Source organism: Ovis aries, chromosome 12 (genome assembly GCF_016772045.2).
Source record: "Ovis aries strain OAR_USU_Benz2616 breed Rambouillet chromosome 12, ARS-UI_Ramb_v3.0, whole genome shotgun sequence".
In the NCBI taxonomy this organism is placed as follows: domain Eukaryota; kingdom Metazoa; phylum Chordata; class Mammalia; order Artiodactyla; family Bovidae; genus Ovis; species Ovis aries.
This window is the reverse complement of record NC_056065.1, coordinates 67483347-67506817: the sequence shown is the minus strand read 5'-3', so window position 1 is coordinate 67506817 and position 23471 is coordinate 67483347. Positions and strand designations below refer to the sequence as shown.

Here is a 23471-nt window from a genome sequence, read left to right as displayed (position 1 = left end):
GATCTCCTATAACACTCACAGTTGTTGTTGTTGTTTAGTTGCTAAGTCAGTGCAACTCTTTTGCAATGTCATGGACTGTGGCCCACCAGGCTCCTCTGTCCATGGGATTTTCCAGGCAAGAATACTGGAGTGGGTTGCCATTTCCTACTCCAGGGGGATCTTCCCAACCCAGGGAGTGAACCCATGTCTCCTGCATTGCAAGCAGATTCTTAATGGGAAGACCTTTCACCCATTATCTTATTTAATTTCTTGGCGTGATGAGATTTCTTATCTCATCAATCCTTGTTTCCTTCTCTGAATACTACTAACTGCCTCAAAAAAGGTGAAATATGAAAGCGCTTTTAAAATATGAGATTTATATATGTTAAAGAGTTATTATAACCATCATTGGGTCTTGAGAACATCTTAAGAGTACAACAGAAATGAAAACATGTCCAAGGACCTGGGTCATCACTAACTTTTCCTGGTTGGGAGATGGTGAAATGTTTCACTTGATCTCTGTGAGTACCTGTTTCTTAATCTATGAAATGGAGATAGTAACTTCATCTCTATTATAATATTTCATTCATTCACCCATAAAACATATCCTACATCCCATAATTTTGGCTAGCACTTATATAGCAATTAGAACCAAATGATTAAAACAAAACACAAATACACACACACACAAACACACACACAAGTTAATGTTCTAGTCTCCAACGAGTTCACAGAGAGTTCACAGAGAGTGGAAGTAAACAAATATAGACAGGACAACATGAAAATTGCTGTGTTAGGAGAATTTACTAAGCCTTTCCTACTACAACTATACTTGTGGAGGTCAAGAAAGGTAATATTTGAGCTATATTGAAAGGAAGTTTGAAGTCAAGGGGACAAACAACATTCATGTCTCACTTAGATGCTGCCCAGCAATCTTTCCACATGACCCTAGTTAGAAATTTTCCTTGTGTCTTCAGACAGGCAGACTTGTTATCCTTGTACCCCTGGCTCAACCTCCTCTCTACTCAAAAGATAGTGCTGACTCCCGAATTCCTCTAAAAGTTAGAAGTCATCGCATGAGTGCTTTCCTATCTTCCCATCTCTGTACCTACAACTCTGTGCCTTCAATCCACAACCACAACATCCCCCTTCTCTCTTGCCCCAATACGGATGTATCTAGACTCCTCTCCATCTGTATTCTTGTATCTCCCTTCCACTCCCCACCCCTACAATCTCCCAGGGATGTGATTCTGTTGTATACATCATCTCTCCATCTTCCACAACATTGCTTCATTCACAAGTCCTAGACATCAAAACATTTAAACACACTCAAGTATTTCCAACCCACCCTTCCACATACATGCAATTTTCCTATTCCCCACATCCTCCTGCAGATATAGTCCATTTCCTTCTTCCTGGAATGGTTTATAGGATTGTCTCCATGTTCTTAACTTCCACTGAACCTTCAAATCACTGCAGTATGACATCTGCTCTTTCGGTCCTATTGAAACTGCTCTCATCCACTTAACCAAAGACATTTTGTTGTTAAATATCTTCAGTTAGTTTTATAATACTGCATACTTCCTTCATTTTTGTCCTTTTCCCCAGATACTGCTGTTGAATCATCAAGATACTATTTCATGTCCTCTTCTCTCCTCATGGTATACATTCCCCATGCATGGCTTTGAAAAGTCAAGTAAAAGTTGTTCAGTCATGTTTGACTCTTTGCGATCCCATGGACTAAACGGTCTATGGAATTCTCCAGGCCAGAATACTAGAGTGGGTAGCCTTTCCCTTCTCCAGGGGGTCTTCCTAACCCAGGGATCGAACCGAGGTCTCCCACATTACAGGCAGATTCTTTATCAGCTGCGCCACCAGGGAAACCCAAGAATACTGGAGTAGGCAGCCTATCCCTTCTCCAGGGGATCTTCCCGACCCAGGGATGGAACTGGGGTCTCCTGCATTGCAGGCAGATTGTTTACCAACTGAGCTACCAGGGAAGCCCATGCATGGCTTCACTTGGCTTTACTTATCTTTTACCTGCTAACTCTCAAATTTCAAGCTAATTTGCTTCCTGAACTTCAAACATATTGCATTGTTCTTGTCCTGTTCAGGACTGTGAACTTGAATGAGGCTTGGGAAATCAATTAAAGGCTTTGTTAAGTGGAAAAGTGATTGAATCACATCTGTGTTTTAGAAATATTACTCATAATAAAGTAGAAAAGATGCTAAAGGGATAAGAAATCAGGATCCAGAAGACAAAGATAGCTACAAGACATACACAAGAATGTGGCAGGTGATGGAATGCTATATAAATTCTCCTTACCTTGAACGGAGGACTGGAGTCACTTGGTCTTGCAGAAAAGTCAAAGGAGATGATGAGATCAACTCCCCTCTGAGGTCTCAGGATCAAAGGGTATGGAAGGTTAAATGTGAGGCCACTGTCCACCACATGGATCTTTTTACTTTTGACATCCAAAGGTTCATATATCTGCTCAAATTCATCAGGATCTTTAAAAAGGAAAGAAATGATCAGAATGGGTTAAATGATCACTTAACATTATTTAGAATTTAAAACTATTTGTTATGTATATATGTGAGAAGAATTCCGAAAGGTTAGACCCTCAGGCCTTGGAGACTCTTCATCTGTAACATCAGAGTAAAAGGTTCTATCAGTAAGAGTGCTGTGAGGAATTTCTTTAAGATTTATTTTTTTAATGTGGACCATTTTTAAAATCTATATTGAATTTGTTACAATATTGTTTCTGTTTTAAGTTTTGGGTTTTTGGCCATGAGACATGTGGGATCTTAACTCCTGGACCAGGGATCAAACCCACACACCCTGAGTCTTAACCACTCGACTGCCAGGGAAGTCGCTGCTGTGAGAATTAAGTAGGACAAAATATTGAAAATGCAAGCAAGGCTCAGGCCCTAGGAGTAAGTTTAAGCTGTGTACCATGAGCCCTGTCCTAGGATTACTTACATTACATAGGTCTTTACAGGTTTAAAAACACTTCCTCAGGCATTATCTTTTTAAAGACTTAGAACAGACATGTGAGATAGAGGATACTATAAATGGAGAATGAAATACATAAAATGCATCTCTAAAGTGGCATAACTAGGGAGTGGCAGAGTCTGAAGGGTCCCACAAGCATCTCTCTAGGTGATGGAAGTCCCGGAGAATAGTCCAGGCAATTGAGCCAACACACATCATCTGCTACTATCTAGGCACTACTTAAGTGCCGAACAAGAGATGCAAACTGCTCCAATAGAGCACACTGCTGGTAAGTCAGTAAACAAATATATTAAAAAATGGTTCAGGCACTGATAAAAGGAATGAAAATAATAATAGAGGGTAACAGGAATGTGGGGGTGGGGGGGGTGTGCTTCTCTGGTGACTCAATGGTACAGAATCCACCTGCCAATGCAGGAGACATGGGTTTGATCCCTGATCCGGGGTCCCTGATCCGGGGAAGATCCCCTGAAGAAGGAAATGGCTACGCACTCCAGTATTCTTGCCTAGGAAATCCCATGGACAGCAGAGCCTGCTGGGCTATAGGCCATGGGCTGCAAAACCGTGGATACGACTTAGTGACTGAACAACAACAACAACAACTGCAGGGTAGGGAAGAAGTTCAGGCAGATGGTCAGGAGAGACCTCTCTGAGACAGAGACTTTAAGACCAGATTCAGGGACTTTCCTGCTAGTCCAGCAGTTAAGAATCTGCCTTCCAATGCATGGGACATGGGTTCAATCCCTGGTCTGGGAACTAAGATCCCACAAGCCACGGGGCAACAAAGCCTGCATCTCATGCACTGGCAGGCGGGTTCTTTACCACTAGTGCCACCTGGGAAGCCCCTTTGTTATATTACATATATGTTATCAAACCCAACTTTAACATCTATCCCTCTGAAAAGTTTATTGTTTAACAATTCTATAAGGCAAAAAATTGTGAGTCTGTGTAAGTTTTAAAATATTTCACTAAGAAGCTGGAAAATTTTTATTTGGGTATTTGTATTCCTCCTAAAAGCAGCTTTATTTGCATGTATATAATATATTGTATAGCAGCAGTGCTCTGTCACTTAGCTATGTCTGACTCTTTGCAACTTCATGGACTGTAGCCCTCCAGGCTCCTCTGTCCATGCGATTTCCCAGGCAAGAATACAGGAGTGGGTTGCCATTTCCTTCTTCATGGGATCTTCCTGAGCCAGGGATCGAATCCGTGTCTCCTGCATTGCAGACAGATTCTTTACCACTGAGCCACCTGGGAAGCCCATGTATTAGTAATTTCATATATAAGATTTACCAGAAGACAAAGGAAATATCATTTATATCATTTTAAAGATAAGGATATGAGGCCCCATGGGGTCCAGTTGAACATAGTAAGAATGAAGACTCAAAGCCTGGTCCACGAAGTCTAAACCCTAAACACAGAGTCACATTGTCACTTCAGAAAGTGAGTGGCACAGCCATAAGACTCAAGAATTTTGAAATGGGTAATTTAAAAACGCAATAAATGCAATGCACAGAGGTAATCTGCACATGCATCTATCAATCATGAAAACCACATTGATATGCATATTTCACAATAAGCATAAAAAATTAAATCATTAATGGGAATATTTGTTTACAATGCAGAAATTTTCCCTAACAAACTGCAATGATAATTCACAAATAATTTTTTTGGTTTCATAAACTGATGCTTTAAATTTCAGCTAAAAGGTTAACTAGTAACAGACTATTTCTCTCTTATTCTATTTGATTTGCTCCCTCTCATCATGAAACTGATAGTCTCCTTTTTCCTCTTTTAAATCCAAGATTACATTTGAGAGAAAAGTCTTTATGTAGACCAGCTCACAGCTCTGGCATGTAGCTAACCACCATGATTCCAACTATCCACCTAAACTGACAGGAAACAACATTTCTTAACTGTGTTGTAAAAAACACAGTTTTGCAAGATATTACCAGATATTCTATGTAAAAAATAAGAGTTGCATGATTAAATAGGTTTGAGAAATACAAGATTCAACAACTTAAAGTAACAGCAAATTATCATGTGTGTTCCCTATATTCCTTACTATGCCTTGGACTAACAGCACTTTTAAGAGGAGATGCTACTTAATCCTGACAATAACTCTATAAGACAGTTAACAACTTTCTATTTTAAAGTCAACCTTCGGGGTAAACTGTAAGGACTATTGCATACTCACTAACCTACAGGTTCATCAGGATCAGGGTGCTGGTTTTTAGCGTTACTCTACTTTTCTCTTGTTGCTTACTGAGGTTAAGCTAGTAATGGCACGGGACTGTCCAGCTAATAAATGACACAACTGGGATTCAAATACAGCTGCTGCTGCTGCAGCTAAGTCGCTTCAGTCATGTCTGACTCTGTGAGACCCCACAGACGGCAGCCCACCAGGCTCCCCCATCCCTGGGATTCTCCAGGCAAGAACACTGGAGCGGGTTGCCATTTCCTTCTCCACAGATACAGCTAGTCTGCTTTTAAAGTACTATACTTAACCAGTCTTTAAGTAGGACCTCTCAAACTCATTAGAGCATCCCATTGCATTGTGAAGTGGGATGTGGAGTTGTTAGTTTTACCAAACTTATTTGAACTTGATCCCTATTTATTACCATCCACTAAAATGTTACAGGAAGTTTGATAAGTGCCCCTATGAAAGAACATCCTCCCGTAAATTAAAGCATACATGGTTTCCAAACCTGTGAATGAGTGAACCAGGTTCTTTGATAGGTATGGAAACGTGCTCTGCTTTATAATTATGAACCATTTTCTTAAAGCGATTCTGCTGTGGAAATTTTATGAGGGTCATTTTACAAATACATCAACTGATTCCATTTATAATGCACAAATATTTGGATGTTTGTGTTTTGAACTCTTCCCTAGATGAAGTCATGTCTTGATTTCTTATTCCAGATGGCGTGTATTGCAGAAAATAACATAAACACAAAAGTAAACAGGAAAGAAGTCACGTAACTAATGACCAGCTTATCCAAAATTAGTTTCCACAGGTATACAACTATTTTGAGGTAAACAAATGAAGGGAATTTTATCATCTGATTTCTCTTGTTTTCAAAAGAGGGACTGCAAGGTGAAGTAATAAGCACAAAAATAGCACACTATCTTTTTCTCATTTTAGGTTGATTGTTTTAAGATGCTCAAATTTTAATCTGTTTAAACAAAATAGTAAAGCAAATGTGAAAATTTTCCAACATAATATATAGATAAGATAAAAAAACTCTATATTTAAGATAAAAGAGGAATAACCTTAATGTTTTAATTTAATTGTGGTATTTTAATTGTATAATAAATAAAAATTTTAATGAAGACTTTATGAACCAAGTTGACTACCATTTATTTATGCTAAACCTTGAAACTTTTCATTCCAAACATACAATCATTCTAAAACTTGGAAATAACCAGAAGGAGATAAGTGGAGTCCATCCTGGTAAAAGTTTTATCTGAAAAAGCACTAATCAACTTGGTACATTTAGTCTAAAATGTAGTCATTTTTAATAATGTTGGTTTATAAACAATAAATTTGAATGAACTTGTCACTCATCTGACTAGATTTTTCACTAGTCAACATTCTGTATACATTTTTCCAATCAGAAAAATACAAAATAACGAGTATAATTCGATGAGATGTTCACTGACAATATTTAAAGCTCCTTCCAAAGTTCATTACTTTAAAATAATTTTGGGCTTCCCTGGTGACTCAGACAGTAAAGATTCTGCCTGCCATGCAAGAGACCCAGGTTTGATCCCTAGGTCAGGAAGACATCCTAGAGAAGGGAATGGTTACCCACTCCAGTATTCTTGCCTGGAGAATTCCATGAGCTACAGTGGGCTATAGTCTATGAAGTTGCAGAGTCGACACAACTGAGCTACTAATACTTTAATAATTCTAGGTTAGAACAAATCAAAATTTCCCAACAATAGAAATATTTAGTCTATTTAATATATTTTAATTGCAATATTAAAATATGTAATATCATATTTTAGGATGAAAAGAGGAAAGAGGAAAATGAAGAACACTCTGAGATAAGGTAAGCATAATGAAAGAGGCACACTTCCTAAGGGTACCAAATTTACCTAATAAAAATGTAGGATGTCCAGTTAGATTTGAATTTCAGATAAATAGCAAATGATTTTTATATGAGAATGTCCCAAATGTTACAAAGGAGCGTACTTATTTTCTCTCTCTCTCCCTATATATATATATATAGATATATATCTATCTACATATATAGATATATATCTATATATATATGAATTGAAATTCAAATTTAACTGAGCACTGTGCTTTACCTAGCAACCCTAACATTTCCAAATCTACTGTGAAATCACCAGGAAGTTGTTAAAATGTTGAGTGCGGAGCTCGTGCTGTGTAAACCACAGAAAGATCAAAGTAGTAACATAAAACAAATGTAATAAGTACACACAAGGAAACTTCCATTTTTGCATCAGCAAGACAATGACTAATAAAACCAAAGGCTATGCGGAAGGGAGTGAGCAGAAGGGAAAGGCTTCTGAGCAATGTCAAGAGGCCTATTCAAGTGTCCCAATTCCAGTTCAGTTGAGCAATTCTAGGCAAACATGATGCTGACTCCTTTGATCTTCCTTTTCTATGGAGTAAAATACTAATGATTCTTTCTGGTTCTAAATGCTCTGTGAGGCTAAGTTTTTTTTTTTTTTTTTAAACCCATCATCACTCATCTATAAAGCCTAAGTTTCTAAAGAAGATGCATTTAACTGGTATTGCAATAGCAGTAAGTAAAATCATAAGTAACACACACAGAAATACCATCACTGATTGTACAGTCAAGGGTTTTTATTTTGGATGAATTTTTAAAAAGATACTGACTGTATCACAAATATTCATAGACTTTTATTATAGTTCATATGAAAGGGTTTGCATGGCAGGTGTATAATCAGATATATCTCATATCCTAGACTTTGATGCCACAAACATAATGCAAAATATAGTGAGTTTCCACTTCTCTTGTTTAAAAACAGGGGTAAATTTTGCTTCTGCAATCTCCCTTAAACTCAAGTAACAAACAAACAGCGTTACCTAAACAAAAAGATCTAAAGCCATGTCCTAATTTTGACAAATATAGGTAGAATCCTTCAACAAAGAGTAGCAGGAAGATTTTTGGAAAATTTTCCGTTTACATTTTCATAGCCTCCTGTCAATGTTCTTAGGCAGAAATGATTGCAAAATGACATTTGGGCAATTAAGGGAAACAACATGGCATGATGAAGTAGAAAAAGTTTACGATGACAGGAGCATTATAAGAAAGATGATTATGTAGTGATTAGTCACCAAGGCAAATTTAACTTTTAATTTGGAACACCCATGGAAATGAAGAATTGGAAGTATTCTTTAGTTTGGCTAGCTGACAATCCTGACAGTAAGTGGGTTCTTAGTGGGATTCTTAAGGGGCCTTAAGAAAGTTATCTAATCTTTCAGAGAACTGGAGGGACAAATTCAATAGCCTGTTAATATACGGTATTTCTTTTTCTCTGCCTTTACTTCACTCTGTATAATAGGAACTCTACGGGGTCCAGAAAGATAGTACTGATGAACCTACTTGCAAGGCAAGAGGAGATGCAGAGAGAACAGGCTTGTAGACACTGGGGGTGAAGGAAGGAGAGGGGTGAATGGAAAGAGTTAACATTGAAACATGTATTACCATACGTAAAATGGATAGCCAGTGGGAATTTGATGCATGAAGCCGGGAACTCAAACCTGGTGCTCCCTGACAAGCTAGAGGGGTGAGATGTGGTGGGGGGTGGGAGGGAGGTTCAAGAGGGAGGGGACATATGTATACCTATGGCTGATGCATGTTGACAGTTTGGCAGGAACTAACACAATATTGTAAAGCAATTGTCTTCCAATTAAAAATAAAATTTAAAAAATTCTATAGGCAGAGGGATGCTGTAAATAGGTAAACACAGCTGACTCTCACCCCTAGGGGCAGGCATTACTGCTCTGCACTCCTAGGAGCAGGGGGCAGGGGTCGGGGAGGACTTCATACATAAGATTCCCTCCCAGCTCTGGGTCTGCTGAGACTTACTTCCTTTGCCAAGGAGAAACACCCACATGAGATTTGAAGGAGGAAATGAGACAGAGACTGCATTTGTGCTATTTCTACTGCCAAGCACTGTTGTGGGGGTGTTTGTGGGGGTGATTTTGAAGTGTTTTGGAATCATTCCTAGATGCTTAGCCTGGAGCTTGCTCCTCCATGCCTCAGAACAGTTTTGTAAGCACTCAATTCCCTTCTTTAAACCCCTTTCACTTAAACAAGCGAGAGGGTTTCCTGTTTCCAGTGAGTGAGCCTTGACCAACACAGAGAAGCAAAGTCCCTCTCAATATTTCAATGAAAATCGTTTATGTTGACACGACGATGCTGTTTCCTGTCCAGCGTATTTTTTCTTCCAAAAAACCAATAAATCATGGTCCTTCCCCATTAAAAAGAAAAGAAAGCGAAGTCGTTCTGTCGTGTCTGACTCTTTGCAACCCCATGGACTGTAGCTTGCCAGGCTCCTTCATCCATGGAATTCTCCAGGCAAGAATACTGGAGTGGGTTGCCATTTCCTTCTTCAGTGGCTCATCTGGATCCAGGGATCAAACCCGGGTTTCCCACATTGCAGGCAAACTCCTTACCATCTGAGCCACCAGAGAATTCCCTCCCCCACCCCCCATTAAATGCATGTTTTAAAACTGGATTATAAATGAGTTACTAGTAACAGTAATTAAAATGCTCCTCTGCAGAGAAGGAAGAACAATCTCTTGAATTAGCTTTCGTGGGTTACACTTTGTGTACCTACCTGCGACAGCGGCATCCAGTTCGTCTTCATCCAGGGACTCTTGCATGGTAAAGTCTCTCAGAGGAGACATTGGATAGGATGTATTGAGATTCAAGCCCAGCATGAAGTTGTGCACCTTCCCGGCACGTCCTTCTCTGGTATTGAACAAAGCTGAGTCACCCACCAAGGCCATGAGCATACGTTGGACCCAACTTGCTTGATTATCATTTTGATATTCCCTTTCTGCTTCTTCATTTTCAGTGCCTACAGAAAAAGATCATTATACATTGTCCAAAATCCATAAAAATGAAAAAAGATCTTTGGTCTATAGAGTGTTAACATTAGGGGAATGCAGGTTCTCAGTTCCCCAACCAGGGATCAAACCCATGCCCCCTGGCAGTGGAAGCACAGAGTCTTAACCACAGAACTGCCAAGGAAACCCCTCCAGTTTTTTATTCAACAAATGTTTATTCATGTAAATTAATAAAGTCAATATTTCAGTTAACCATTTTTGTTCTTAAATTGTTCTTACCTTTACCAACTTCCCTGGTGGCTCAGACAGTAAAAGCATCTGCCTACAATGTGGGAGACCCAGGTTTGACCCCTGGATCGGGAAGATCCTCTGGAGAAGGAAACGGAAACCCACTGCAGTACTCTTGCCTGGAAAATCCCATGGATGAAGAAGCCTGGTAGGCTACAATCCATGGGGTCACAAAGAGTCGGACTTCACTTTTCTTTCTACCCTTTACCTATAGTCAGTCTAAAGGCTATATTCTTGACAGTGTTACTTGGCTTATTCTTTGATTTTTAGAGAAACTTCTATTTTTCCATTTTTTCCCCTTTCCCCAATTCTTTTCTTCTCTTTTCTTGGCTATGGCTATGCATAAGAGGGAATATCCATAGTAGCTAATCCCCCTCCTTTCCCAAGTTTCCTTCCCTGTCATGTTAGAGAAACATCCAGAAATCATGCAAACTGAGAGCAGACAATGGAAGGACTCAATATATATTTGCTTCTCTATAAACACCCTCTGAAAGGTCATTGCATTCTTGCTTATAAAGTTTGGGGTTTAAAAGTCTATAATTTAAATTTATGTTTTAAAATGGTTTTAAAATTTGACAGTCTTCCAAAAGAAGCAGTTTTCAATGACATTTTCCTTAAAATCGATGCACTCGTCAATACTACTGGGAAGCCATATTGTGTCATTATTTAGAGCACTGGTTCCAGAATCAGACTGCCCAGATTCCAATCCTTTCTCCACTGTTTACTATTTTCAGTATTCATTTCCTCATCAGTAAACCTCATTGGGTTGTTATGAGGATAAACTAAGTTAATGCATTCATGCAAATTTCTTGGAAAAGTGCCTGGCCTACGTTAAATCCTCAGTAAACACTAGTTGGTTAGTAGGAGTAGCTGTAGTAGCAGCAGCATCGTAATCGTTATCATCAATATTCTTCATTCATAAGTCAAATCTAAGAACACTGTATGGTAGAGGATAATCCCTTACCTAGAACACTTCTGTTCAGATTTCTGGGAACTTTGACTATAAATATACATGCATATATAAATCTATATGTGTGTGTGTGTGTATTGAGAGAGGAAAAAGAGAATCTATATTCAAACTTCATAATTTTCAATAAACGCTAACTAAACGTACATAAAACCATAATATCTTCAAAAGATTAGCTTAACTGAGCTCAGTAAGTGAAGGGCTCTTTCTCTCCATCACCAATCCAGATGACTGCATGGTCATGAAAAAACAAATATACAATCTTTTCTACTCCCACGCTTTTCTAATGCCAAATATGACAAAGAAAATCTTTCACTAGAAGAAATCAAGCTTTAAAATAAATGATCTATATCTTCAGTTACACAGGATATGAATAAGATCCTCAATTATTTCCCGGGAAGATTTGGTGCTTCCTCTTCTTTTCCTTTTCTGTCATCAGTATTGTTGTTATCAAATTTATCTCACTTCTATGCCAGCAATGGGTCTACCTTCCATATGACATATTTGGAAATGGCAACAAGATAACACAAATGATACATCTTGCTTATTAGCTTTAATACTAATAGTAAATTCCTATTTATTAGCCTTTCACAGTGTAAAGCCCTTTGTATGCATTTGACTTCCCTGGTGGCTCAGACGGTAAAGCATCTGCCTACAGTGCGGGAACCCTGGGTTTGATCCCTGGGTCAGGAAGATCCTCTGGAGAAGGAAATAGCAACCCACTCCAATACTCTTGCCTGGAAAATCCCATGGATGGAGGAGTGTAGTAGGCTATAGTCCATGGGGCCACAAAGAGTATGCATTTGCTAGTTTTATGATTACAGCAATTCTGTAAGAGGAGGCAAAATGATGCCAGTAGAGATTTGAAAAAACTGAACCTGAAAATGTCTTAAAATCACGTTCAAAATCACTTGACTAAATACAAAGAAGCCTCAAGAGAAGAAGACAAGCTACAGACTGGGAGAAAATATTTGCAAAAGACTCATCTGATAATGGGGTATTACCCAAAATGTACAAAGAACTTTTTAAAACTCAACAAATAAGAAAACAAACATCCTGATTTAAAAATGGGCAAAAGACCTTAACATACACCGTGCCGAAAAAGGGGACTTCCCTTGCAATTCAACGGTCAGGACTTCACCCTCCAATGCAGGGAGCGCAGGTTCAATCCCTGGGCGGGTAACTAAGATACCACATACCTCCAGGTCAGAAAACCAAACAGGAAACAAAGCAATATTGTAACAAATTCAATAAAGATTTTAAAACTGGACCACATTAAAAAAAAAATCTTGAAAAAAAAAGACATATAGATGACAAGCACATTTATGGAAAGATGTTTCATCACACGTCATCAGGGAGATGCAAATAAAACCAAGATGACACTACACACCTATTAGAAATGTCAAAATCCAAAACAGACGACACCAAATGCTGGTTAGAATTTGAAACAACAGGATACTCAAACACTGATGGTGGAAAAGCAAAGTGGTACAACCTCTTTGGAAGTTTCTTACAAAACTTAATTATACTTGTATCACATGATGCTGTAATCATTCTCCTTCATTTCTACCCAAAGGAGTTGAAAACTTATATGCACATAAAAATCCGAACATGGAGTTTTATAACAGAGCCATTCATAACTGCCCAAATTTGAAAGTCACCAAGATGTTCTTCAGTAGGTGAATGGACAAACTGTGTAATAATACCCAGACAATGAAATACTATCCAATGCTAAAGAGAAATGAAGCCATGAAAAGATATGGAGGTAACTCAAATGCATATTACTAAGCAAAGGGAGCCAATCTGAAAAGTTTATCCATTGAATGATTCCAACTAGATGACATTCCAGAAATGCAAAATGGAGACAGTAAAAAGATGGGGTTGCCGAGGGGGTGGGGAGTGGGAAACAGAGGGATATTTAGAGCACAGAGAATTTTAAAGGTAGTGAAATTCCTCTTATGACACTATAATGTTAGATATATGTCATTATACACTTGTGAAAACCTGTAGAACATACAATATCAAGAGTGAACCCTAAAGCTTAGACTTTGGGTGATAATGACATGTCAGTATAGGTTCATTGACTGTAATAAATGTACCTCTCTAGTACAGGATGTTGAAAGTGGTGGAGGCAATGTGTGTGGATACAGGGAATATATGGGACTTCTCTCTACTTTTTGCTCAATTTTGCTGTGAGTCTAAAACTACTCTAATAAATAAAGGTTATTTAAAAAGAAAACAGAATATTAAGAGCTAATAAGAAATCCTCAAAAACACCCTAAATACCATTCTCCAATGTTGGCTGGTATTGAAACCAAAGCAGCCATATACAGAGGGTCCTTGAGCTTCTCAGCTTTAAGATAATCTGCCAGTACTGGTAGAGGTGATCAAATGTACTGATGATTTTGGCAATTTACTTAATAATCAATAAACCATTATTAATCTACTTGATGGTCCCAACATCAATACAAAATTAATTCTATGAGTGGTAAGCATATGCTGTCCATCATTTTTTATATCCCCCTTCATTAAAAGGAAATTCAAAATAGAAGAAAAAAGACCTGAACAACTAAAAAATAACAGCCTGGCTATGAAAAGAGAACTTTAATTTCAGTGTTGATTCAGCAAAGATAAAACAGCCTCTTCTAATAGCCTTACCTTAGCTGATGAAATAATTAAGTTTTGGACAAAAAAGTTTTTAATCTCTTTTAAAATCCAGATGATTTTATTTAAACTATAACAGGACATGATCATCTAGTTGTTGTAAAATATTCTTTTTTTTTTTTTTTTGGTTTCTGAGCTATTGGGAACATTTGCCCAAATGGCTCTGTCCAAATGTAAAATCATTCCATTTTACCACATAATAACTGCAACAAATATGCCAGATCTTTTCCAGAGCTCTCCCCTGACTCCACACGGACTATTGTGATCCACACAAGGTGAAAACTGCCTTGTCAAGGTGTAAAAGAACTCGTTTATACAACAAAGTGATACATGAAAGAAAAAGTTCTCAATCTACTCCATCACTGATCCCCTTTCAGAGAGACAATTTTGGCAATGGGATAAAGCTCAGGAATGGAGTGAGAACTTAATTTTTCAAATGTTACTTAATAATAAGATTTTAAAGGATGAAACTTTAATTATTAAAGCTACATAAAAACGTTCTGACATCACCATTTCTATGCTTAGAAACCTAGTGCTCTAATCAGATTTAACACAGAGTTTGGTATTTCTGTTATACCATCTCAGTTTGTTCTCTGTTCAACTGATTAAATTTTTGAGGTATATAAAATAAATGGAACAAGGCATACTTATATGTTGCATATTTTATTACATATATGGCATTGATTCTCTCTCTGAATTGAAAGCTACAATTCTATCACTCCGTGCCTTAAGCAGAGACTACCATTCGTATCTTGAGTGAGAAAATCAGACAAAACATTCACAGTCTTTCCTAATGCAGTTCTGCCAGAGGAGTTTCCAGCTCTCTTACCTTTGGGTTCTTGTGATTCGTCATCACTGTCTGAGCTATCATTACTCACAATATGCTTTGCTGTAATATTTTCTGTGGAAAGAAAACAAAACAATGAAAGAATCTCAGGTGTCAAGACTCACAGTGAAATTTACTGTAAGGAAGTACTCTCAGCAAAACCCCAGCGAGCGCTACTAGATTTATCAGTGTAAATCTAGATCAATTTAGTAAATTTAAATGTATTAGATTCACTAGTATTTTTCAAATTTCTCATTGGAAAGCAAAATTTCCCAGAGCACGAAAAATTAGTTTAGAATTTCTTCATATGTGATTTAAAGGGGAGAATTTTTGTTTATATTAATTCTTACAGGAAGAATAGCTTGATTATAGAATTCTTATTATCCAAGAGATACATTTTTCTTTAATTAAATGTGCTGAAATGACGTTTATGAAAGTCAATATAGGGTAAAGCCAAAATCTACAATGGGCTACAATAGTTTTATTAAGATGAATGAAGTTACTAATATGAGGGGATTTTTTTAAATAATAATGAATATTATCTATTGAAATGTGTGTTTTGGTTTCAATTTGTGCTTCCTCAGAATGTATTAAGAGAACAGTTATAAAAACTAAAATAGAAACCATAAAGCCTTAAAGATAAGAGTGAAATTTATCATTATACCTAGCTCTCTTTTTTCAAGTAAAAAAGTACCCAAATTATGGAACACACAGACCATTTTATAATCATCATTTATAGAAAAATTAAACTTTGATGGGATATTTACATGAAATCCTTTTCTGTAGAGTGACTTTTTTTCCCTTCTGTTAGTCAATAGAATTTTTATTTTTTTGACTGACTTCAAATTTATAGTTTTCAGTGATAGAACCATTTGGGCTTTTAAACTCAGAAAAATATAGGTATAATATTTGGTTTGGTCATTCTGCTGCTGCTAAGTCACTTCAGTCGTGTCCGACTCTGTGTGACCCCATAGACGGCAGCCCACCAGGCTCCCCCGTCCCTGGTAGTCTCCAGGCAAGAACACTGGGGTGGGTTGCCATTTCCTTCTCCAATGCAGGACAGTGAAAGGGAAGGCGCTCAGTCATGTCCAACTCTTTGTGACACCACAGACTGCAGCCCACCAGGCTCCTCCGTACATGGGAATTTCCAGGCAAGAGTCCTGGAGTGGGGTGCCATTGCCTTCTCCGTGGTTTGTTCATATTACACTCCAATTGACCTTAAAATCTTTCTTTGAAAGAGAAAAATGAAACTAAAACCACCTCTGAGCATCCCTTTAAGAGGCAGAGTTTAGCTGGCCAATGGATGAAAGGGTCACCAGGAGTCCTGAGATTCCCCTCAGTCACTCACCTCTCCAGTCTCATTCCTGGAAACCCTTCCCTAATCTGAGGTAACATGCATCCTGCCAGCCGGGGGTTCTCAGGACACAATATTCCCCTTAATTCTGACACACAGTGAAAGTAAAGAAGCTGCCAACCACTGGTCTCAAAGGGGACATCTAACAACAAAGAGTATTCTCAAGAATGTTGAATATAAACATTCTGCTTTTCATCAGCCTTCAGCTATTGTCTCACCCACCCTCAGATGTGTTGTTTCAGTCCTATTCTCTTCCTATCTTAGGAGGAAAAAGCAACAAACCGTGGGTTTATCTGGATTATTCAAGAGAGAAGGGCAAGAGAAGCAAGCCTCGAAAAAGGCAGTAATTCTGTTCTTTTTGTCTCCTTTTTTTTTCTTGCCTGAAAACGTTACATAACTTAGAGAAGAGTTTATTATACCCACAAAATTAAAGGTGAGAACAGGATATTCATCTGGGATACAATGTTCATTAAAATAAGTTATGTCAGAGCATTTTAGCATTAAACACTTTGCCTTGCAGTTACCCTTAGGAGCATGTAGCCCTGTGGTTAAGGTCAGAGAACGCTCCAAAGTTCCAATCTTGGCTGCTTGTTCCCTGGGTGATGCTCACAAGACAGGAGCAAGTTAAAGGACAAAGTGCCTCTTTGGTTGTTTTTATTTTTATTCTAAAGTCTTTGACTCTAGGGAAATCATAAGATCAGTTTCACATTATTTATTAAGAATTACACCCAAAATATTAAGGACTATAGAAAGTTGCTGCACTTAATATATATATATCACATATCGAAAATCAACTCTTGCAGGAAAAGTGACTTCACACTTTTTAAAAGTCAAGTTGGGGTACATCAATTAAAGTTATAATTGTATTTTTGTTTGCATATAGAGCTTAATTAAATCAGCTGTCATTGTCTGCAATAACTAAGGACAGTTTATCAGAAAAAACCCTACAGTAAGTTGTTAACATGCAAGTATTTTTCAAAGATATTGTTGAAAAAGTCATTTCTGTTGTTCTGTTAACTCTGAAATAGATGTGGGATACTTCGGAGGCACAGAAGAGGAGGTAGGGAGGTACTTTGTTGATAATCTCCAGGATCCTTCCCAGACCGTGCTGGGCTGGCCCCAAATTCAAATTCAGCATTCCCCTGACCCTTCCTACTTCCAGTTAAAATAGTCATAACAAAACTTCAGTGCTGACTACGATACAGATGGCACGGCACTTGAGAGATCCTGAATGTATGTTTTGTGTAAATCAAATTTATTCATTAAAGATAACATGTTTCTATGGCATTAATATTATAACAAATGAAAACTACTGGTCCTCAATTGAGTTTTTCTACTTTTTACAAGTTGTATAAAAGTTACTTTTAATTTATTATGGGCTCATGAGTTAGATTTGAAGAAAATTATTAGCAGTAGTTTATTAGCTGTGATTTGAAATATTTTTTTCATGTTTTTGGTATGAATTAGCAATAAGAGGAGAAGGCAATGGCAACCTACTCCAGTACTCTTGCCTGGCAAATCCCATGGACGGAGGAGACTGGTAAGCTAACAGAATTCTAATGAGGTAGTATTGAAGAGGTAATAAACTATCAAGCTTGAATTTAAGTATCATATGGTGTTCAACTGTTGATGAATCTAATCATCCAAAAGCTGCCCTTATTCATAAAAGGAGAATAGATCTCCCTCGACTTATGATGGAGTTACATCCCAATAAGCCTACTCTAAGCAGAAAATTTTGTCAGATGCATCAGGCATGCATTTAATACATCTGATCTACTGAACACCACAACTTAGTCTAGCGTACCTTAAACATGCTCAGAAACTTACATTTAGCCTACAGTTGGGAAAAATCATCTACCACAAAGTCCACTTCATATTAAATGTTGAAGAACTCACATAATTTATAGAATGCTATGCTGGAAGTGAAAAACAGAATGCTTGATAAGGGTGCATAATGGTTTTAAGTATATGGGTTGTTTACCATTGTGATTGCATGGCTGACATGACTGGGAGTGGCAGCTTGCTATTGGCAGGGAGTATCGTACTGCTTATCGCTAGCCTGAAAAAGGTCAAAACTCAAAATTTGAAGTATGGTTTCTACTGAGTGATATGACTTTTGCACTATCGTACAGTTAAAAACTTGTCAGTTGAACCATAGTAAGTCAGGGGCCACTTGTATTCTCTAATACGAATAGTATGTTTTGATGTATAATAACTAAAAGGAATAAAGATGCTCTCATAAAATTGATTCCACTGTAGATATATACACTGGAATACTACTCAGCCATAAAAAGGAATGCATCTGAGTCACTTCTAATGAGGTAGACAAACCTAGAGCCTATTATACAGAGTGAAGTAAATCAGAAAGAGAAATATAAATATCATATACATAGATCCTATAAATATATGGAAACTAGAAAGATGTTACTGATGAATTTCTTTTCAGGGCAGCAATGGAGAAACAGACATAGAAAACAGACCTAAGGACATGGGGAAGGGGAGGGGAGGAGGAAGAGGGTGAGATTTATGGAGAGAGTAACATGGAAACTTACGTTACCATATGTAAAACAGATAGCCGGTGGGAATTTGCCATATGACTCAGGGAACTCAAACAAGGGCTCTGTGACAATCTAGCAGGGTGGGATGGGGAGGGAAATGGAAGAGAGGTTCGGGAGGGAGGGGACATGGGTGTACCTATGGCTGAGTCTTGTTGATGTATGACAGAAAACCACAAAATTCTGTAAAGCAAATATCCTTCAATTAAAAAAATTAAGGGGCAAAAAAACGAAAGGATTCTCAGGAATCAGCAGTTTCTATGAACTCTACAACCTCAATGTCAAAACGATAGTTAAGAGGTAAAAGCATGTATTTTTAGCAAATAATTATGTTGATTCATCTAAAATATTGATAGCATTAGAATAATTACAATTTTATGAAGATTTAACTTTGTATGTATGTGTTAATGAAGTTTATCAATATAGCATAATTATGACCAATGCAAGCATGTTTTTACAATACCTAGTTCTTCTTCCATTGTGGAACCTTTACTTTGTGATCCAGAAACTCCCAAGACTCTGTTGAACAATATAGAAAAGGCACTACCCCAGACACCTAAAGGAGAGCAAAAACAGAATATGATTTAGAATGTACCAAGATTTAAAACAGTCAAACAAACTCATGGTAAATTTGGATCACTTACCCATTAAGAAATGCAAGGGGTTTTCCTCGTATTTCTTTACAACTGTTCCCATAAAAAATTTGCTTCCAAATAAGTCAGGTGCCATAAAAGTACCATATTTAGCCATGCCAATCTCAAAAGGACTAAATTCAACCCAATCTGAAATGATTTTTAAAAATGCAATCCATTAGTAGAAAAATACTGCAGAGATATACACACCGATTACTCCAACACTGGTATAATTATTCTCATTCATTTAAAATATTTTTAAACATTAACAAATATCTAGTAGTAGAGCCTGAAGTCAGGCAAGTTGATTCCTCCAGTTCCATTCTTCTTTCTCAAGATTGCTTTTGGCTATTCGAGGTTTTGTATTTCCATACAAATCTTGAAATTATTTGTTCTAGTTCTGTGAAAATGTGGCTGGTAGCTTGATAGGGATTGCATTGAATTTGTAAATTGCTTTGGGTAGTATACTCATTTTCACTATATTGATTCTTCCAATCCATGAACATGGTATATTTCTCCATCTATTAGTGTCCTCTTTGATTTCTTTCATCAGTGTTTTATAGTTTATAATAGCCAGGACATGGAAACAACCTAGATGTCCATCAGCAGATGAATGGATAAGAAAGCTGTGGTACATATACACAATGGAGTATTACTCAGCCGTTAAAAAGAATTCATTTGAATCAGTTCTGATGAGATGGATGAAACTGGAGCCGATTATACAGAGTGAAGTCAGCCAGAAAGAAAAACACCAATACAGTATACTAACACATATATATGGAATTTAGGAAGATGGCAATGACGACCCTGTATGCAAGACAGGGAAAGAGACACAGATGTGTATAACGGACTTTTGGACTCAGAGGGAGAGGGAGAGGGTGGGATGATTTGGGAGAATGACATTCTAACATGTATACTATCATGTGAATTGAATCGCCAGTCTATGTCTGACGCAGGATGCAGCATGCTTGGGGCTGGTGCATGGGGATGACCCAGAAAGTTGTTATGGGGAGGGAGGTGGGAGGGGTTCATGTTTGGGAATGCATGTAAGAATTAAAGATTTTAAAATTTAAAAAAAAAAAAAAAGAAAGAAAAAAAAAAGAAACTGTCAAAAAAAAAAAACAAAAAAAACAAATATCTATCATGTATATGAAAGTGAAAGTGTTAGTCACTCAATTGTGTCTGACTCTGAAACCCCATGGACTGTAGCCTGCCAGGTTCCTCTGTCCATGAAATTCTCCAGGCAGGAATTCTGGAGTAGGGAGCCATTCCCTTCTCCAGGGGATCTTCCTCACCCAAGGATTGAGCCTGGGTCTCCTACATTGCAGGCAGATTCTTTACTGTCTGAGTCATCACGGGAGGAGATCGGGGTGACAGAGGATGAGATGATTGGATGGCATCATTGACATAATGGACATGAGTCTGAACAAACTCCAGGAAATAGTGAATGACGGGGAAATCTGGCATGCTGCAATCCATGGGGCCGCAAAGAGTCAGACACGTCTTAGCAACTGAACAACAAGGAACAACCATGCGTATGACGTTATATAGATATTGGGGATGAAGCTCATAGATGAATGAGAACACAAAAGGATTCCTTACTTTGCACAAACTGAATACCCTTTGGCATTTAAAAACTCAGACATCTTTTATAAAGTCCATCTTAATTAGACACAGTTTTACAACTGCCGACTCAGATGTTTGAAATCCATGGAGGAGACAAAGGAAATTAAACTCTTTCTGATAATGGAAGCAGACTATAAAAATGGAAGAAAGTGGTGTCTAACATTTGCCTGTTCTTCATCTTTCCTTCATTTTTCTTATTAACCATTATTCTAACTCACAAAATTACAGTGCAAAGCTTTTATAGTGTATATATTCAGAAATGCATAGGAATAGAGCCAACAGAGTTTATTTTCTCGGAGCAGAGGCTTTGCAGCCAGAAACTTGAGCTCAGATTCTGTTGTGTTGTTTACTAACTATGCAGCTTTGGATAGATTACATGTATTCTCTGTGTCTTAGTCTCTTAATCTGTAAAATGCTAATAAAATCAGTAGATAGTTTGCAAGATTTGGGGGAGGAACCGATGAGTTAAGAAACTTAAAGAACTTAGAAGAGGACATAGTACATTTTAATCACTCAGTAAATAGTAGCCACTATTATATTTCATATATTCCTGTGGTTATGTCTAAAAATCATCTGAATCTTAATCTATCCAAACAGAATTCCTAGCTCTAAATCCCACTTCCTTGTCAGTTTCTCAATCTTCCCCTTCTTCGTAAATGGTACTTCTTTTCATATATTCATACCACCATCCATACTATCCTTGCCATACTTTAGAATAACTCTTTTTTAGAGTTTAGATTTCTTTTTTGATGTGGAACAAGTTTAAAGTCTTTATTGAATTTATTACAAGATTGCTAAATGTTGCTTTTTTGGCCACAAGGTATGTGTGATCTCAGCTCCCTGACAAGATAGCAAACACACCGCCTGCATTGGAAGGCAATCACTTAACTACTGGACTGCCAGAGAAATCCCTAGGCTTATTCTTGATGGTCCTTTTTGTCTTATATCTCAAAGAGAAAAAAATCAAGTTCTGTAGGCTCTATCATCAGATGTGATTAGAAACTGGCTAGTGATCCATTTGGTCACCAAGACCATACTGGCATAAGCTGCCATACTCTCTCCTGGATCTTCACAATAGCCTCTGAAAACATTTTCTCTATTCCCCTACTATCTTTTAGATACCCTGTTGCCAGAATGAATTTTTAAAGATACAAATCACAGCATACTAATGCCAGTTGAAAACTTTCCAATGGCTTCTTATTTACTGAAATAAAAACATGGTCGAGAAGTGTTCATGATGGTCTGGCTCATGCTCCCTGACTGACCCATGTCCTAAACAGTCTCCTAGCACATTTTGTCCTGCTTATTCCACTTCAGCCACATACCTTCTTAATTTTCTCCAAGAGATCAAGCTCATTCCCACCTTGCAGCCCTTATGCTCCCTATTTCCTTCTGTAATCATAAGGCTTGCTCCTTCTTACCCTTTAGTTCAAAGTCTTTGTTGACCATTTTCTATGGAAGCCAACTACCATGCATCCCTGCCTAACCCCAAACCCTCTGTCCTCCTTTTTCATCCCAGTTTTCCCTTTTCTAAAATTTTTGCGTCTTTAACCACTTATCCAACAATCTGAAATCCAAATAACCCCCAAATTCACATGGATTTTGCAATTCCTTTTCTATTCATTCGATGCTAAAATTTGCCCTGAATTCATTTAGTAGAAAACCAGTCTTAATCTTAATCTTCACATGAGGCTTAATCTTTACATATCTCACTCAATATGAATATCAATATATCCCACTGGAGAAATCACTATTTGATTATAAGACCCCAGTGGGGCGTTATGTAATATATAGTATAAGCACATATAATATAGTGTAAGTATATTTTATAACTTCAAAATCTAAAATATTCTGAATTTTAAAACATCTGTCCTCAAAGTTGTGGGGAAAAAATCATGGATATGTATGTTTTTATTATTTACTCAATAATATAGAATGTTCTACTTTTGTGAAACAAGTTATAAACCACAATTGTGATGAGAACACAATGCAATTCATTTCAGATCAAAGCCAAATGGCACATATACCCTTCATGACAAAGTGGTATGTTTTATAATGATTTACATGGAGTTAGTGAGACATGACTAACCATGAATCAGAGACCATTAGGAAACTTTCTATATCACCACAAGTAATTTCTTATCTGTGAGTTTCACACCCTTATCCGCCGTACTAAAACAAAGATTTCCTGGTTCCTACTTCTCCAGCAGTCTCTTCTTGTTTAATGCTGTGGTTTTGTGCACACATTTTTGAGAGGCAGATTTGCTCCCTGGTCCTTACTGAAGAAGTCACCCTGGTATTTTGACTACTATTTCTCTGCTGCTGAACTAGTACATTTCAAACTTGAATTTCTCTCATGAACCTCCATCTATTCATCTCCAACTCCCTGTCGCGCATTTACACTTGAGTATGCTGCCATCACATCACGCTACACTTGCCTGGAAAGGAATTCATCACCTTTCTTCCTGCTCTAGCTCACCTGTTTCTATAAA

The 23471-nt window shown here is 37.6% G+C and overlaps 1 protein-coding gene across 2 annotated transcripts in view; it reads right to left on the bottom strand.

Moving 5' to 3' along the window:
- The window catches only part of PLA2G4A (phospholipase A2 group IVA), a 165047-nt gene that overhangs the window by 23697 nt on the left and 117879 nt on the right, over window positions 1-23471 (bottom strand). For both annotated transcript variants that reach the window (XM_042229206.2, XM_004013880.6), the window contains 5 exons: window positions 19366-19503; window positions 19185-19277; window positions 14816-14887; window positions 9836-10078; window positions 2306-2490 (listed from right to left, as the gene is read on the bottom strand). In XM_042229206.2, coding sequence (XP_042085140.1) covers window positions 2306-2490; window positions 9836-10078; window positions 14816-14887; window positions 19185-19277; window positions 19366-19503 — 731 coding nt within the window. The remainder of the gene's footprint in view (window positions 1-2305; window positions 2491-9835; window positions 10079-14815; window positions 14888-19184; window positions 19278-19365; window positions 19504-23471) is intronic.